Genomic DNA, 16,801 nt, shown 5'->3' on the forward strand with positions numbered 1-16,801 from the left:
AGAAAACTCCGAGGCCATTTTCACAAAACCAGCCGCTGAATCTTGTGATCTGATGGATTTGACATCTGCTCAAACATGGTCAGCTGACCTGGCCTGAATACATGACCAGAAGTTGTCTTCTTTCTTACTGAAATTTCTTCTACAATCCTTGACGCATTGTACATTTAAACACTAAACACGCGTACGCTGATAGTTCATTTTCCAACCCCCACACACCCACTGTCTACTTTATTTATCAAATTAAAAAGACAATTTACAATGCTAATTTCCTTGAATTTATTGCATGAATTTCACAAATTGTTTCACTCACGCACAAAAGCACAGACATTATTTTTTTAAGAGTAATCCATGGTCCAGGTACACTTCCAAACAATTTCTGCGACTTAACTTATTAAAACATTTGAATAAAGTAACTCTGTAGGGCATAATAAGCCCATATGTCAAATACTATAGCAATAAAACCTGGCACAAACACAATATACTGTTGTTTAAAATACTTGACATTAAAATATTTGCTCCAAAAAACATTATTTCTCCTCCTTTCTACTGAATAAAAGTACAATCTAACAAATACACACCATGTTTATTGGACAGTGCAAAATAGGGAGCCTAAAAGTTATATATAAATATAAACTTTTTAAATAAATATTTCACTTTTTAGGCAAAATTAAATAGTACAAACATTTCAGTTAGAATAATCTGGCAGTACATTCAGGTACAACATAAGCTTTAAGGTCATATATATTTTTTTAAAGCGATGCTTGCCTTTGGCATTTTATTGTAACTGATAGCTCTGAAACAACAGCAAAGTGCATTAAGATCCTGTGACTAAAATATATCTGTGAGCAAAGTAGCTCTGCAATGTTCCTATGGAGCATACTAAGCCAAAATGAACTGTTCCAGGTGTGATGCTCAGTCATGTGTAGGCCCACGTAGAGCCGAGAACAGTGCCACTTAAGGAATTGGGCGTGATGGCCTTATAGTGCCTCCCTTCTGTGCGAAAGACACGGTTCCAGACCAGGGGACAAGCTCTAGTTTTATCATCTCTATGGTAAAATCAGCCCTCGGTTCTGGAGGACCAACACGTGACGTCCGTGGTGAAAAGGCTTCTGAAGGTGTCTAGCCATACAAAAGCAGCTTTACTAAGCAACATACCGCAGATATTCAGCTGCTACTGCATCTCATATAATGCCTGATGGAATGCCTTTTGATTTAAAAGGAAAAATCGAGCCTGTGAAGAGATGAGCAGATGAGTAGATGTGCTCCTGGTTACGATTTATTTTCTTTAACTCGTCAGCAGATTCCTCAGTCCCAGGATCCTTCCCTGTGGTCTGAGTCACACACGGCCTGAGGCTCCATGGCTGATTAATGAACATCTCTGAGGGACTCATCACACGGTGGCTGTAGCTCCAGGGAGCGGTCCGCGCTCGCCGTTAGCTCGCCGTTAGCTCGCCGCTAGCTCGCTCGCTGCAGGCAGTAGTCGTTCTCCGTGTCTAAGGAGCTGTTGGGGCCCGAGGAGGGGAACAGGTCCCTCCGCAGCAGCCTGTTGGCCAGGCCGAGCAGGGCCTTCCTGTACTGCTGCCTCAGCAGGGAGTAGGCGAAGGGGTCGGACGCGGCCTTGCTGTACGTAAGACACTTACTCACGATGCCCCAGCGGCGGTTAATCCCCACCCGCGGGAGGAGCTCCGTCAGCCTGCGGAGAGAGAGGAGGAGAGGAGGGGAGGGGAGGAGAGAGGAGAGGAGAGGAGGAGAGGAGGAGAGGGGAGAGGAGAGGAGGAGGGGAGAGGGAGGGAAGAAGAGAGGAGAGGAGGGGAGAAGAGAGGAGAGGAGGAGGGGAGGAGACCAGAGGAGAGGAGACGAGGAGAGGAAGGGAGGGGCGAGGAGAGGAGGGGAGAGGAGAGAGGAGAGGAGGAGGGGAGAGGGAGGGGAGAAGAGAGGAGGAGGAGAGGAGGGGAGAGGGAGGGGAGAAGAGAGGAGGAGGAGAGGAGGGGAGGGAGGGAGTTATCAATGCTGACAGGGCCTCAGGTAGACTGGTTCCAATAGAAACCTTGTGATTCCATGGAAGGAACCTATCCAGTTCAAGGGTCCTTGGTGAGCCGAAATGGTACTTTGTATGGGGGTTTTCACACTTCACACCTATGATAGGGGGTTCCATAAAGAACTAAAAAGGGTTCCCCTATCGAATCAAGCCAAGGAACCCTTTCAAAATCCTTTCTAAGAGTGTAGACCTGCCTATTTCCCAGAATTCCAAAGGAAAAATCTAGTACTGTATGGGCAGTTTCATGGAAAGATATGTTTGTTTTTCACACATTATGTTGACACTAATGGCATGCATTTTGTTTAAACAGAAAGGGCCTTTTTTCATGAGCCACTTTGGTTGAAAGAAACCCTCAGTATCACTGCAGTCGGTGCTGATCCACAGATGCAGTGGGGCAGTCGCCTACCATGGACACCGACTCATCCTGAGGACTAGGCCACACATGGAGGACATTAACAAAACCAGCTACTCTTTTTCTGGATGTACGTATTCTTGTGGCCACACAATGTAGCATAATAAAGTGTAATGAACTAACACAATGAAAGTAGACTTCAGAAAAAAGCAAAAGTCAGCAACATGGTGGATGGATTTAATAGTGTAAAAATGGCATTAAACAATGAATGTTGTAAACCAAAGGGTGGGGCATTAATTAAAAAACTTAAGGGCAATGGAGTCAACGTTTTTTCAACTTCAACTCTGTTTTTATGGCAGAAAAAGTGAAAAACAATCTTCACAATCTTCGAACCATGACTCTAAGAAGCAGGAAGTCTATCACTTATGTGTCAACCCATAAAAAGGATCAAAGTATACAGTAGAATAAACCATTATTCACAATAATATAATATGTACATACACCTTTATTACATGGATATAAATAGGTATGTTATGTTATATAAAAATAAAAAAACACGTTTGGATACATGCACTAAATACTATGATTTATTATTTTATTTATCTACCTGTGAACATGCTACGCATTTTCATGTTGAACTACTTTTAAATAGTCTTTCATATGGACGTGTATGGCATATTCTTACCTCGTGATAACATAAGGGGCAAAACAGATAATAAACGATCCGATAAAAATGCTGATTTTCTTGGTGGCCCGTTGCTTCCTCCGTTTTTGTTCCGCGAGACAGCGCTGCTTAACACTGCGAATAAGAGGAAATTCGATCATGAAAATATCATCATAAGATGCGCCAATAATTACATTACTTTTGCGTAAAAACAGGACACGCACCGTTCTGATAGATAAAAGTCATAGTAAGATGTTTCAAAATGGCACAAAATAATTAATTTTGTTACGCGTTATCGTGTCACGCGTTATTTTTCATGAAACCGCTTCAGATCACTTACATGTAGCTTAACGTGTGCATACAATAAATTACAAAAGCAGTGTAGCCTACCGCACGTTGCCTGTGACATTGGTTTATCTGAAAGTGTCTTATTTTTACATGTAAATTGCGGCTATGTGTATAAATAATTATATAGTTCATGATAGTGGTTGTTTTGTGCGTAAACATGAAATTTGCGTAAATACCTTGGGTGAATATCTACAAGCAAGAAAAGGGTCTGCATGGTTATTACGTCAATCCTCTTGCAGTGAAACCGCGCAACTTTTAAAACCTTTAAGTAAGTAAAGCACAAGATCAGGAGGGAAAGCATGAAACTCGTTGCGTGGAACACGACGGTGAACACTGTAAACTTTGTCCGTTCGCTCTCCGCGTTCAAATGCAAGGTGCAGGACGCGTATGCGTGGTTGTAGTCAACCCAAGAAAAAAACAGAGAGGTTAGCGAAAAAGTCAGGGAGTGAAGCCAGGAATAACACACCATGATTATGGCGTCCTTGTACCTCATTTTGTTGGAGTAACTCAGCGGAAAAACTACAGCGATCCACCTGTCTATGCTCAGGGCTGCCATGCTCAGCATTGTGTTTGCCGTCAAAAAAGTCTCCAGAAAGCTAATAGTGTGACATACACAATCTCCAAAAGGCTGTTGGTTTTTAATAATCCCCAGCAATGTCGACGGCATATTTAAAATGGTGATAAGTATATTGCAGAGAGACAAGTTCATGGTAAATATTCCCGGAACTTGCCTGCGGATCTCGGTGCTGTATACGAAGCATAACAGCACCAGTAAATTCGATAATAAAGAGACAATCGCGGTCACACCGATAAACAACGCCAAGAGAACTTCCGCCAAGTCCATTTCTCAATCCGAAATGTCACTAGCTGATTATTAGCGTTTGTCGATAACTGTACAGTATCCCCTGCATGATCCACGGTCACACATCCTCAACCATTCATTCCTCGTCGTGAAAATTAACTCCTGCAAGACTTCCAGTCTCCTGACGGTGCTGTCCAGCGTGCTGAATTCCACAGTTCCAACCGGTACCAACGCATCCCGAATTGCTATGTCCAAACTTCACCCATTCGCGTTCAGTTGCTCTTTAATTTAAGCCACCAAACCCTCAGGTGCATTGGACGTAATTGTTATTCATATTTAATGTTTTGTTTCCTCACATGGAAGAGAGCGCACTCGTTCGTGTCCCAGCGCTGCTATGACTACCTCACATGAAAACCCTGGGCAAGGCTTTCCCTCGCCTTTCGCACGGATCATGCGCACAAGAAAACAACTTGCGCGCGCGAGGCAATATCGACGGCTGTCTTCACGTGCTGTCACAAATTGAAAGCAAAGATCTCTGAGATAACCTCACACAAAGACCGTTATGCAGGTATATAACTAAAAATATAGCCACAGTGTGAGAAAGTGTTTTAATTGTGCATCAGTTGAGTAGCATACACAATGAAACAGATGGCCAGCTAGCCTATTCTAGCTACAGCCATCTTCTGTACCCATCACACACCTGAAGCTCATTCAGTTACGTAGAGCCCCTTTAACACAGGGCATTCAGTAACACAATGAGAGCAGTCACTGCATTTCTTTGGAGACACTGTGTTGAGTAACTATAGAGTCCGTTGGAGACACTGTGTTGAGTAACTATAGAGTCTGTTGGAGACACTGTGTTGAGTAATTATAGAAGAGTACTCTTTAGAAAGTGATAACATCAGTGACACACAACATCCATCAAAGTCTAAAGGAACACGGTCCATTTTTCTTTTACCCGTGTGATGTGGTGTTCCTCCTTTGAAGATGGTAAGGTCAGTTTTGGCTGTGTAAAGTACTCTGATAGCGCTATTTTTCAGGACACACTTGAATCTCAATGGGAGTCTCGCTCCATCGTTAGCTCCCTGTTTTCCTGACAAAGTGCAATTTCTCCAAATCACTTTCAGTGTGTTGTGCATGGTGCTCGGGCATGAGGGATATCCCTGATAATTAGAAATCGCTCTCAATCAAGCACCCTGCCAGCACTGAGGGACCTGGGGAGCTCAGCACAGTGGAGGGCTAATCCAATGAAACGACAGCTACATGATTCAGCATGACACTGTGATGTAATGTTTGTTGTTGTCTTTGTCATTGTTGTTGTTGCTAGACATTTGCACGATTGTCGGTGAAACATCCCTCAACGTGTTAACTATTATAGAAATGTGTAGTACTGCAACGTATGCAGCACGAGCTAAAGGTTTAGTGTATAGTTAATAATTATCTGACAATTATTTGTAATTAATATTATGCATGTTTGCGCCAGGCAAGATCAATCAAGCACAGAAGTATTTGAATCCAAAACAATTACATATTTGACCCAGCTTACTGCTAACTGCACAAGAGCAACTCCTCTCATCAGCCAGGCCTCTTCTCCACTGTACACTGTAAAATAAGTCCCGGTGCAGTGGGGTCTGTTCTGGGCCACTCCAAACACTGGTACTCAGTGTACTGGTCCATTCTGGGCCACTCCAAACACTGGTACTCAGTGTACTGGTCCATTCTGGGCCACTCCAAACACTGGTACTCAGTGTACTGGTCCATTCTGGGCCACTCCAAACACTGGTACTCAGTGTACTGGACATGCTGTTCTGTGTGCTTTTCCAAATTGGCAATCCATAGGTTTCCAGCAAAAGGTTGTTTAAAAAAATCACAAAGGAATTAAATTTAAAGACTAGCAGATACGGCATTTAAATGGATGCATTTGGATCTCGGTGCATAGGGCTTAGTATGATAATGAGAATTACCCATGGGCCCACATGCTTGCATAGGAAATCCCCATTCTTGTATAGTGCATATGGACCAATATCAGTCCTACCCACAGACCTATTCAATGAAATGACTCCTTAAAAAATGGGATTATATCTTTTTTTCATTTTCACTTTGCCTTTTGTACCAAGGCAGTCCTTTATTTCGGGTTTCATTTCCTGTCTGATTTAATTTGGCAGGCCGAGTGTGGTCTTCAGTACTTCTGTTCCCCACAGGGTCACCGTGCCGGGGAAGATTATTAATAATGCCCTTCTCCGCTACGCAACGCGTGCAGGCTGTAATATCTACTGTCTGGGATTTTTCATTTTTTATCACGTAGGCGGGAGGTTAAATCACTGGCTGACAGATTTTGTAAGAATAACTTACTATATTTAGATCTTAAAAGAGACTGCTAATTTGTATCTTGATAGATGGATCCCCCTAGCACTGAGATAATGAGCTATTTTTAAAGTTAGGCATGTGGTATTTAGCGTTGGCAGCGAGCTAATACATATTCTATACACACAGAGAGCCATTACTGCAATAGCATGGTGGCATTGTGAACCTCAGGTGGTTAATGCTGAAACGTGATTCTGCTGAGCACGACTTTTCTTGATTACATTCTTTAGAGATATTCTTTATTTTGCTCATGAATAACAGATACATATAGACATATAGTGAACACAAGCATTGCACAAACTGAGTTTGTGAGTTATAATTCGTACCATTAGCTGCACCGTATACCGTATATATATATTGGTCCACAGCTGATTGGATTAAAGTATGTTTTCCTTGAGGAACATTTATCACTGCTTGATCATCAGACCAGTGTGGCAGACAGGTTTAGCATTGTTTACACCGTGTGAGGTTTCCTTCCTAGCTTATGTAGAAAGCTGTATTACGTAATGACATCAGTAACCCTTCAAAAAGTAGGCTTATTTGGAATGTTTTTCTAGCTTAAAAAAAAAAATTCTGGGTCAGTGTTCTAGAACTCGATTGAGCGTTCAGTCATCAGTAGTGATTGTGACATCAGCATTAGAATGTTCAGGTAAGAACACTCTTAATCACATATTTCTGACCTCACACCTTAAATTCCCACTCGGTAATTTGTATTTAATTGTATTGTAATCGCATATTTGTGATCTCAATCCTTAAAGGTTTAAGCAACAGGGACTGCCAGTGGAGACCACCCAGCTCATAATACTGTTTATGTAATAAATATAATATCATAATATAATGTAATATGAATAACACATGGTTACAGGGCAGACACTGTGACCGGAGACGGCCAGCGCTGGCTGAACGGCGTTCGCGTTTCCTCCATGAAAACAACAACAGGGCGGGATCAGGGCCTGCCCTCCTCAGCCGCGCCAGGTGTGCCTTCCCCTCCTCCGCTAGCCAGCGCTAACTCCGCTAACGAGCCGGCTCCGGCAAGCCCCGGCCTCCTCTCCCCGTGTCTGGGATTCCCAGGGGACCCTGGGTGAGTCACCGCCGGGGACAGCCAGGTAATACAGGGAGCCGGCCTTCCACATATGGCTTCTCGGGGATAGAAATAACGACCGTTTCAAAGCACGCTGCAGCTGTGTGTGGTCCCAGAGAGAGGACGTGTGGCTATTTATAACCGTGTTCAGGTGTCTACCCCCCGCTTCTGTTTTTTACTGCATCCATTAGGGTGGGATACATTCTGTAATTTAGTCTGCACTGAAGGAAGTCACATTGACTTTTCATATATGGATTCCCTCAGGATGGTTATGGGTTGCATTTAATTGCATCAATAACCAGGCTAAGGGAATTCATGTTGGAAAGGTAATTGTGACATCATTTATCATCATTAATATTCTTATTAATTTTTTACCAGATTACCATAGTGTGTGGATTAAGCTTTTAGAGTTTCTTCAAATTGTATTTCTGTGAACACAAATCACTACCTTACACTGTATTAAAATTGTAAATTACATTTTATGTTCCTTTAAAATATATTTCTTAGATAATGTTTTAATTAGTTTCAATCTGTAACATATTGGACTCATTCAATATGTTACAGCTTAAGCAGAAACGCTCATACCGTGTTCAGGTGTTAAGCACCAAAAGCATTTTAATGTCATTTATCTACAGTCAGGTCCATAAATATTGGGACATCGACACAATTCTCATCTTTTTGGCTCTATACACCACCACAATGGATTTGAAATGAAACGAACAAGATGTGCTTTAACTGCAGACTTTCAGCTTTAATTTGACGGTATTTACATCCAAATCAGGTGAACGGTGTAGAAATTACAACAGTTTGTATATGTGGCTCCCACTTTTTAAGGGACCAAAAGTAATGGGACAAACTAACAATCATAAATCAAACTTTCACTTTTTAATACTTGGTTGCAAATCCTTTGCAGTCAATTACAGCCTGAAGTCTGGAATGTATAGACATCACCAGACGCTGGGTTTCATCCCTGGTGATGCTCTGCCAGGCCTCTACTGCAACTGTCTTCAGTTCCTGCTTGTTCTTGGGGCATTTTCCCTTCAGTTTTGTCTTCAGCAAGTGAAATGCATGTTCAATCGGATTCAGGTCAGGGGATTGACTTGGCCATGGCATACCATTCCACTTCTTTGCCTTAAAAAACTCTTTGGTTGCTTTCGCAGTATGCTTCGGGTCATTGTCCATCTGCACTGTGAAGCGCCATCCAATGAGTTCTGAAGCATTTGGCTGAATATGAGCAGATAATTTTGCCCGAAACACTTCAGAATTCATCCTCATCAGCAGTCACATCATCAATAAATACAAGGGAACCAGTTCCATTGGCAGCCATACATGCCCACGCCATGACACTACCACCACCATGCTTCACTGATGAGGTGGTATGTTTTGGATCATGAGCAGTTCCTTTCCTTCTCCATACTCTTCTCTTCCCATCATTCTGGTACAAGTTGATCTTTGTCTCATCTGTCCATCGGATGTTGTTCCAGAACTGTAAAGGCTTTTTTAGATGTTGTTTGGCAAAGTCTAATCTGGTCTTCCTGTTTTTGAGGTTCACCAATGGTTTACATCTTGTGATGAACCCTCTGTATTCACTCTGGTGAAGTCTTCTCTTGATTGTTGACTTTGACACTCATACACCTACCTCCTGGAGAGTGTTCTTGATCTGGCCAATTGTTGTGAAGGGGTTATTCTTCACCAGGGAAAGAATTCTTCTGTCATCCACCACAGTTGTTTTCCATGGTCTTCCAGGTCTTTTGGTGTTACTGAGCTCACCGGTGCGTTCTTTCTTTTTAAGAATGTTCCAAACAGTTGATTTGGCCACACCTAGTGTTTTGCTATCTCTCTGATGCGTTTGTTTTGATTTTTCAGCCTAATGATGGCTTGCTTCACTGATAGTGACAGCTCTTTGGATCTCATATTGAGAGTTGACAGCAACAGATTCCAAATGCAAATAGCACACTTGAAATGAACTCTAGACCTTTTATCTGGTCCTTGTAAATGAGATAATGAGGGAATAACACACACCTGGCCATGGAACAGCTGAGCAGCCAATTGTCCCATTACCTTTGGTCCCTTAAAAAGTGGGAGGCACATATAGAAACTGTTGTAATTCCTACACCGTTCACCTGATTTGGATGTAAATACCCTCAAATTAAAGCTGAAAGTCTGCAGTTAAAGCACATCTTGTTCGTTTCATTTCAAATCCATTGTGGTGGTGTATAGAGCCAATAAGATGAGAATTGTGTCGATGTCCCAATATTTATGGACCTGACTGTATAATCCGTGTGCTATAACTTATGATAGCACATTTTACATGGGAGTTCTTCTGATTTCTGTATTTCGGCCGTTACTTCTGAGTCAATAAGCCTGATGTGTCTTCAGGCCTTTCGTAATGACAGACTAAGAGTTGAGTAACATCCAAACCCCTTCAGACCCTGTGACTCCCTGCAGTGTCATGACCAAACCCTGATATAAAGCGTTGGGAAATACCTCAAGTGCTCATTCAGGATGAATACCGAAGCGCATTGGTCGAGGGCCAAAGAAGGTTTTTGGAATAACACTGTAGAAGGAAGCAGCTGCAGGCTGAGAAACCACTATAATGACAAACATGTGAAAGTGAGGGTGAGACACAACATGGCTACCCCGAGTCATTTTTTACAGTTATGCTTTGCATCGTATTCTTACAATGCCAGTCACGTCTCACGTCAAACAAGTTGTGTAAACGGGTGTTACTGGCCAGTGCAAACATGTTGTTGGTCTAATGTTCTTTTCTCAGTGAGGTAGAAGTTCCTTGGCAAAGCCTTGAAAAGGCTATAACACAATCGTTATGTGAAGACCACAGTCACTGCTGAAAATCCATTGGTTCAGATAAAGGCTACATATGGAGCTGCAAATGCACAGACGATATGCATAATTTAGTTTGGGAATGTACCAAACATTGTTGTACAACAAAATGCAATCATCTTGATCAGTGCTCAGCATTTAATTTTGATGGGTATGGTATCATAGAACTTTTATAGCTTTGCCTTCACATCCAAGCTAAAAGCTTATGTCATGATTAATCAAGAGTGTAGCTTAAAGCTTATGTGGCTGCTTACTGTACTGTGGATATTACATGTTTCAGGCCTTTCAGATTGATTACTGTTTTGAGAGTTTAGCAAACTGCATTGTATGCTTGGACATTACACTCTCAGAAAATGTTCCCCGAATGTTATTTTTCGGATCCAATAGGTGTAGGTGATTTTACAAGCAAAAAAGGTACAAATGAATTATGTATTGCTGGTCTGGGGTACAATTTTATGTACCTATAGCTATTGTACAACCGAAGTGTTTTGAACGTTTTGATTTAGATAATACCTAAACGGAAGCCTGTAAAATGAGTTTGTGAACGCACATCTGCACGCCGTCAGCCGTTAAAGTGCTTTGGACCCATGAGTTTAGAGCAATTTCACCTGAAGTATGCGCCGCTAAGCCTCGCTCCCCCAGGAAGGCCAATATAATGCCGCCCGTCAAACATGACGGGGCACAGGGCGGATTTGGAAACAGGCAACTTTTTACCGAACTTTAAACACGGAACGGGTCCGCGTTAAGGATACTGCCGAGGGTGGGAACTCACCAAGTTATCTGGCACCGAAATCGCAAGTTCGCCTCGCGTTGACATACGCGCGCTTGAGATTAATTGTTCTGAGACCGCGTGGCAGAACAAGATTTAGCGAAACAAAATCCTTGGGGGTTTCGGGTCCCAGAAATAAACAAAGCAAAACTTCAGAGGCCGTCCTCGTCACCGCCTGCATGACTGGCTGCGCGCCACGTACACGATCACACCTATGGTACTGCGTAGAGCGAGATGCTCTCACACCTATAACGTGCTGCCAAGTCAGCCGGTTTATATGCGTCACCAAGGCAACCTGCCGACTGATGTGCTCTGGCTCTGAGACATAAGCTGTCTGAGTCTTTTTTTCATACCTTTTAAGTTGAAGAAGGGGACTTGACAAGAAACGTGGAAAAAGCTCTGGAGGTAAAAGCCTATGATTGGGTGAAATTGACAAGCGACTGGACCCCGCCCCTTCAACTGTGTATATCATTAGGGGAAATTAACGTTGCGTTCAAGAGTAGGGTCTCATTTGCAATCTCCTGCGATAAAGATTGATCGGTTGCAAATATCATCATAAAGGACCCCCTCATTGTGGCCTGCATTAAAACCAGAACCAGAGAAAAACCAGTTGTATCCAAGTCCCCACCTGCCAAGGAAGGCAGCAAAACTGGGGTAAATTCACGGAGAGTGTTTTTTTTTTTTTTCAGGAGGTGTTTGCAGAGAAAGCTTTGATTGACGGGCCATTCTCCAAAAAGGCTTTCCTAGTCACACCTCCACAGCCTGCCTGTCAAGCTGAAGCAGATTGAAGCGACGCCCGAAATCTCACCTGAAATGGCTGCCAAGACGGAGCGCTCTCCTGCGCTGACCTGATCTGCACTGTTCACACGTGCGTGCGTGTTTTCACAATAACTGTGTTCGCTGGATACGTTTCATTCTTTCGCTCAAATGTAACAGTCTAAACCTGATACCCTTTTAAAGTGCATTTAAGATACGGTCCAGGCACAAAATCAATTTAAGAAAGAGCAATACATTTGGTAAGAGATGACACTGAACAAAATCCATTTTCATTTGAAAGCCTTGCTACTGTTGGCAACAATGAGTGCAGGGAATTGAAAGTTTTTCAGGGGACATGATAAATAAATTAGTGTTCCCAAAATTCTGTTGAAGTCTCACAACTTGTTGCCAAGATATGCAAGCTGATGCAAGTGTCGTCAGACTTCAGCATTCCTTTTCCTCAGTTTTTCCACGGATACGTATCGGATGAAGCCAAGGAAAGCAGCCCAGTTCAGTTCCTGACAGGCTTGTCGCTGTTATTGGAATAAATACTGGGAATGTTGAAATGCCTCAACTGACTGCACTTAAACATGCTTCGATTCATCAGAAAGCCTGCAGCCAAAGCAAGCACGTCCAAGGCCAGTCTGAGGAACAATAGACAAGAGTGTTGTTGCAAGAAGAATTGCTTTTCCAAGTAAATAAAAAAAAAAAACAACAAATGTTTAATAATTTAGATTATTGATGTGTAGCCTCAACACCTATTGTGGAGACGGTAAGAGAATAGCATTCCAGCTTTGGGATTGAGACATGTCAGAGAAGTGGGAAACAGACAGTGGCCTTGGACCTCCTGCCACAGTTAAATTCAGAGTTTTCTGTTTTCTGTTGTCCTCTCAAGACACCCCCGCAGACAGACTCATAAACCACGTCTGTCCAGATGTAGTTCTAAAGCGGGGGAGTCGAACCCGATTCCTCAGAGCGCTGTGGTGTCCGTGGGACTTTATGGTTCCTTTCAACCAGAGGTGAAACTTGCCTAGTTTAATTTAAAGCACTGAAAAGCACCAAAACTAGCAGGCACAGCAGGGGCCCTCCAGGGCCTGACTCTGTCACCCCTGTCCCAAACTATCATAGTTTGTCATAGTTCTGGACACTTCTCGGTTTTTTTTAAATCCTTTAGCCTATTATGCTTGGGGTCAATGTGTGTTTGACATCTCTATAAAACCATATTTTGGTGGGATTAAATACTAAACGTGCAATAAACATAATGCTATGTTTTCTGGGATAAGGACAGGACACAGAGACGATAAGAACAGGACACGGTGTCCGTGGGCCAGGGGCGAGAGGTGCCATTCCCCGTGCTTTCTCACGGGAGGAGGAAAATGGGTTTGATCTGGTGACAAAGCTGTCATCTCAGCAGTCCTCTTGTTCTTTTATTCATGCGGCGCTGCTTTATTTACTTCTTGAGTGTGACTGTGCTCTGGTTGGGGAAGGGTGGGACCTGTTCCCTGGCATGCCGTTCTGTCTCTCTGTTTACATATTTTTAATCCTTTTCCCCCCGGTCCCCGGATCAGAACACATGAGTCGGGGCGAAATGACTCTGGTTCCTGTTTGACCTAATAAGGGCGTGTACCGTACGCTGCAGGTAGCAGCCCTTTGAAGCCTACACAGTGCTGAGCTCCACAGGGAGTGTTTCTGCTGGATGTGTGTGTGTGTGTGTGTGTGTGTGTGTGCCTGCCTGCCTGCGTGGCTGTGTGTGTTCACGTGTGTATGTGTGTGTGTCTGTGTGCCTACCTGTGTACATGTATGTATGTGTGTGTCTTCATGTATGTATGTGTGTGTCTTCATGTGTGTATGTGTGTGTCTGTGTTCACGGGTGTGTGTGTGCATGTAAGTGTGTGTGTGTGTGTGTGTAATAGAATAAAAGGCCTGTTACGTATATTCTGAATTCAGCAGTAGGTTTTGAGCATCGGGATTGAGCTTGATTCCTGATGAGCCTGGAGGCGTCTTTTCTGAGCAGAGCTGCCGCTTCTAAGCATCAAAAAGTCAAGCTGTAGAGGCTGTGTGGAGAGGCCCACCTTTTTTTCCTTTTCACAAAAGCGGAACGCGCTCTTCCCATTAGCGCTCCGTGTCCTCGACGCACATCAAACCGGCGCACGTCTTTGAAGAGAGCCGCGCGGACAGGAGCCAGTCGCAGCTCTTGACATTTGAGCGTCTGTGCTGCGGCCTAACAATCGGCGTATATTAGATTTCCTATATTTAATCCCCCATCAGAAGGTCTACACGTCCCCTCTGCTAGGGGAGATGGGTCTGGGCCGGATAATCTGTTTCAGTGTAATGAGTCTAATAAAGAGTTTCAATGACCATGTTACCTAATGGTGCCTGTTTTCTACTGAAAGATCAATACTCATATATGCACTCTCAGCGCTGCCCATTTTCCGTCACCATTACTTGATTTTTAATCTATCAAGACGATTGATTCGTGTTCATTTCTGCACGAATCTCTAAGCAATAACTTGCGCGTTCATCGGTTAAAATGTATATATCACTGTTTAAAAGGGACGCTTCGGTACGTTTACGTTTGACCTTCTCCTCTTCGAACGCGTCGTTAGTCTGACTGTGATCATGTGACTCTGCAGTGCCGCCGCAGCCAATCAGATTCGAGTGACGCGTCTCCGGATCAAACCGCTCGGGGAGCCGCTGTCATGGCGATGGCAGACGGACTCGACAGTGTAGCAGTGGAATCACACGGACCAGACAGGAGCCTCACAGCTAGCTGCTTCTGTCATCATCTAGATCAGGGGAGTCAAACTCCAGTCGTGGAGGGCCGCAGTGTCTGCTGGTTTTTGGTGTGTTTCAGCGTGAGAGATTAATTTCTTTCACTGGCTAAAGAGTCCACACACCTTGTTCTCAAGGCCTTAATTGGCTGCTGATTGAAAGGAAACCACAAATAACCAGCAGACACTGCGGCCCTCCAGGACTGGAGTTTGCGACACCCCTGATCTAAATGCAATGAAATATAAGTAAAGTCTATTAAAGTCAAAGAATAGAGAACTGCAAATGAAGAAATGAAAACATTTACAGTTAAAGGTATTTAGCTTGGGTAAAAGTGTGGAAATATAAATATATATTTTTGCTTATTAGAAAGGATAAAGGAGAAAGGAGCCTGTTCCAGAGAATAAAATAATATTAATTAAAAAAAAAATTTCTATGATCTATATTTGTCTGTATCTGTATACGCTGTGACTAAAGTAGGCTATATTTGCTTAATGTTTGAGTATTGTGTTTCAAATTTTAATCTATTGCACACCTGGAAACCAACATGTTCATTACATTAAAGAATGCCTCATTCGTTGAAAAAGAAATTGACAATCAACACAACACCAGGGGAAAAAAGATGACATGATGAACCTGTGGAGAATGAAGCGAGTATTTACCGTTACGAGATGAATCCATGAGATGCACAGAGAGTGGCTATGCTAGCTCTTCACAGTGGGACGTTCGTTTTTCACTGCGTGCAGTATTGCAGGGAAAGTTCATCAGTTGGTCGCACAAAATCAACAGTGGACACAAAACAAGAGAGATTGTTTTCATTTGTTTTAGTATCTGGCTTCTGGGGTCGTAAGAGCAGGTGTACTTCCAGCACCAAACTGTTCATATTTCATATCGTTAGAAAGGCCTTTACAAAAATAAATAAATAAATGAAAAACCCTGACTCCATTATAATACAATTGGAGATTTTCTGCTATGGGAATTACAGTTGATCAGTACTTTTTCTTGTTGTAAAAATGTTGTCTTGTAAATTAATTTTTTGTGAGATATTTTGACTTCTTTAAAGATTTACCAATGGAGTGAGAATATTTCCCTTGTCAAGCATGTAGTAACTTAAAACAAGCAAATATTTTCCACTTTAAAGAGCTTTTCAGTCTCATTACAAGAATAAAATGCGTGTTATGACACCCAGTTTTCACAGCGACTGAAATAGCAGGAGGGTGGGACCCCAGAGGTGGTCGTGTTCTGCAAATGAACGGCTGTGTGCAGCAGCCCACGTCACACTACCAGCACAGCCACAACAGCACAGCCACAACAGCACAACCACTGCCAGCACAACTGCAACAGCACAACCGCAACAGCACAACCACAACAGCACAATTGCAACAGCACAACCACAACAGCACAACCGCAACACAATATTCACACACAGTCTTGTAATCGGCCAACTGCAGGCTGTTATTGGTAGAATGATGTCCTGCATTTCCCCAGACTAATTACCAGCACAATGCAAGACAACTGGTGAGCCAATCTCATACTATTATGTTAACAGGTATCGCAACTTAACAGCGCTCTTGAATTATTCAGTGGCTATGGGGTTGTCTTCAAAGACAAGTCTTTGGCCGTGGGAAGCAGGTTTAACACTGCACTAGATCATTAAAACTAACAGGAAAATATTGAGCCAGAGGGACCAATTAAATAAGTCAACCAAGTTATTTTTACATGTACAAATTATATTTTGCATTGGGGGTGGGATCACAGGTCTCAATTGTACTCCCAATACATTATGTAATATACAGTATATACGCCTATGCATGTGTTTACAGTATGTTCTGTACATCTGTGGATATGTGCATGTTCATGCTATACTGTATATAAATATTTTCAGGACTATTGAATCGCCAACCTTCTAACCCTACCCTATATCCTGATAATATAATATGGTCTGGCATCCCACATACTTTAATATATCTGTGCCTTGGCTTGGCTTAATTTACCAGTGCAAATCTGAATTAGCCTT

The 16,801-nt window shown here is 42.8% G+C and overlaps 1 protein-coding gene across 1 annotated transcript; it reads right to left on the bottom strand.

Moving 5' to 3' along the window:
* Positions 1-252: 252 nt before the first annotated feature.
* On the bottom strand, positions 253-4,520 carry LOC133135625 (G-protein coupled receptor 26-like). Its single transcript, XM_061252781.1, has 3 exons — positions 3,579-4,520; positions 3,076-3,189; positions 253-1,693 (listed from the first exon to the last, which is right to left on the bottom strand). The coding sequence occupies exons 1-3, from the start codon at positions 4,244-4,246 to the stop codon at positions 1,456-1,458; spliced, it is 1,020 nt and encodes a 339-aa protein (XP_061108765.1). The 5' UTR covers positions 4,247-4,520; the 3' UTR covers positions 253-1,455.
* Positions 4,521-16,801: the final 12,281 nt, after the last annotated feature.

The sequence above is a fragment of the Conger conger genome, chromosome 8 (assembly GCF_963514075.1).
Source record: "Conger conger chromosome 8, fConCon1.1, whole genome shotgun sequence".
Lineage (NCBI taxonomy): Eukaryota > Metazoa > Chordata > Actinopteri > Anguilliformes > Congridae > Conger > Conger conger.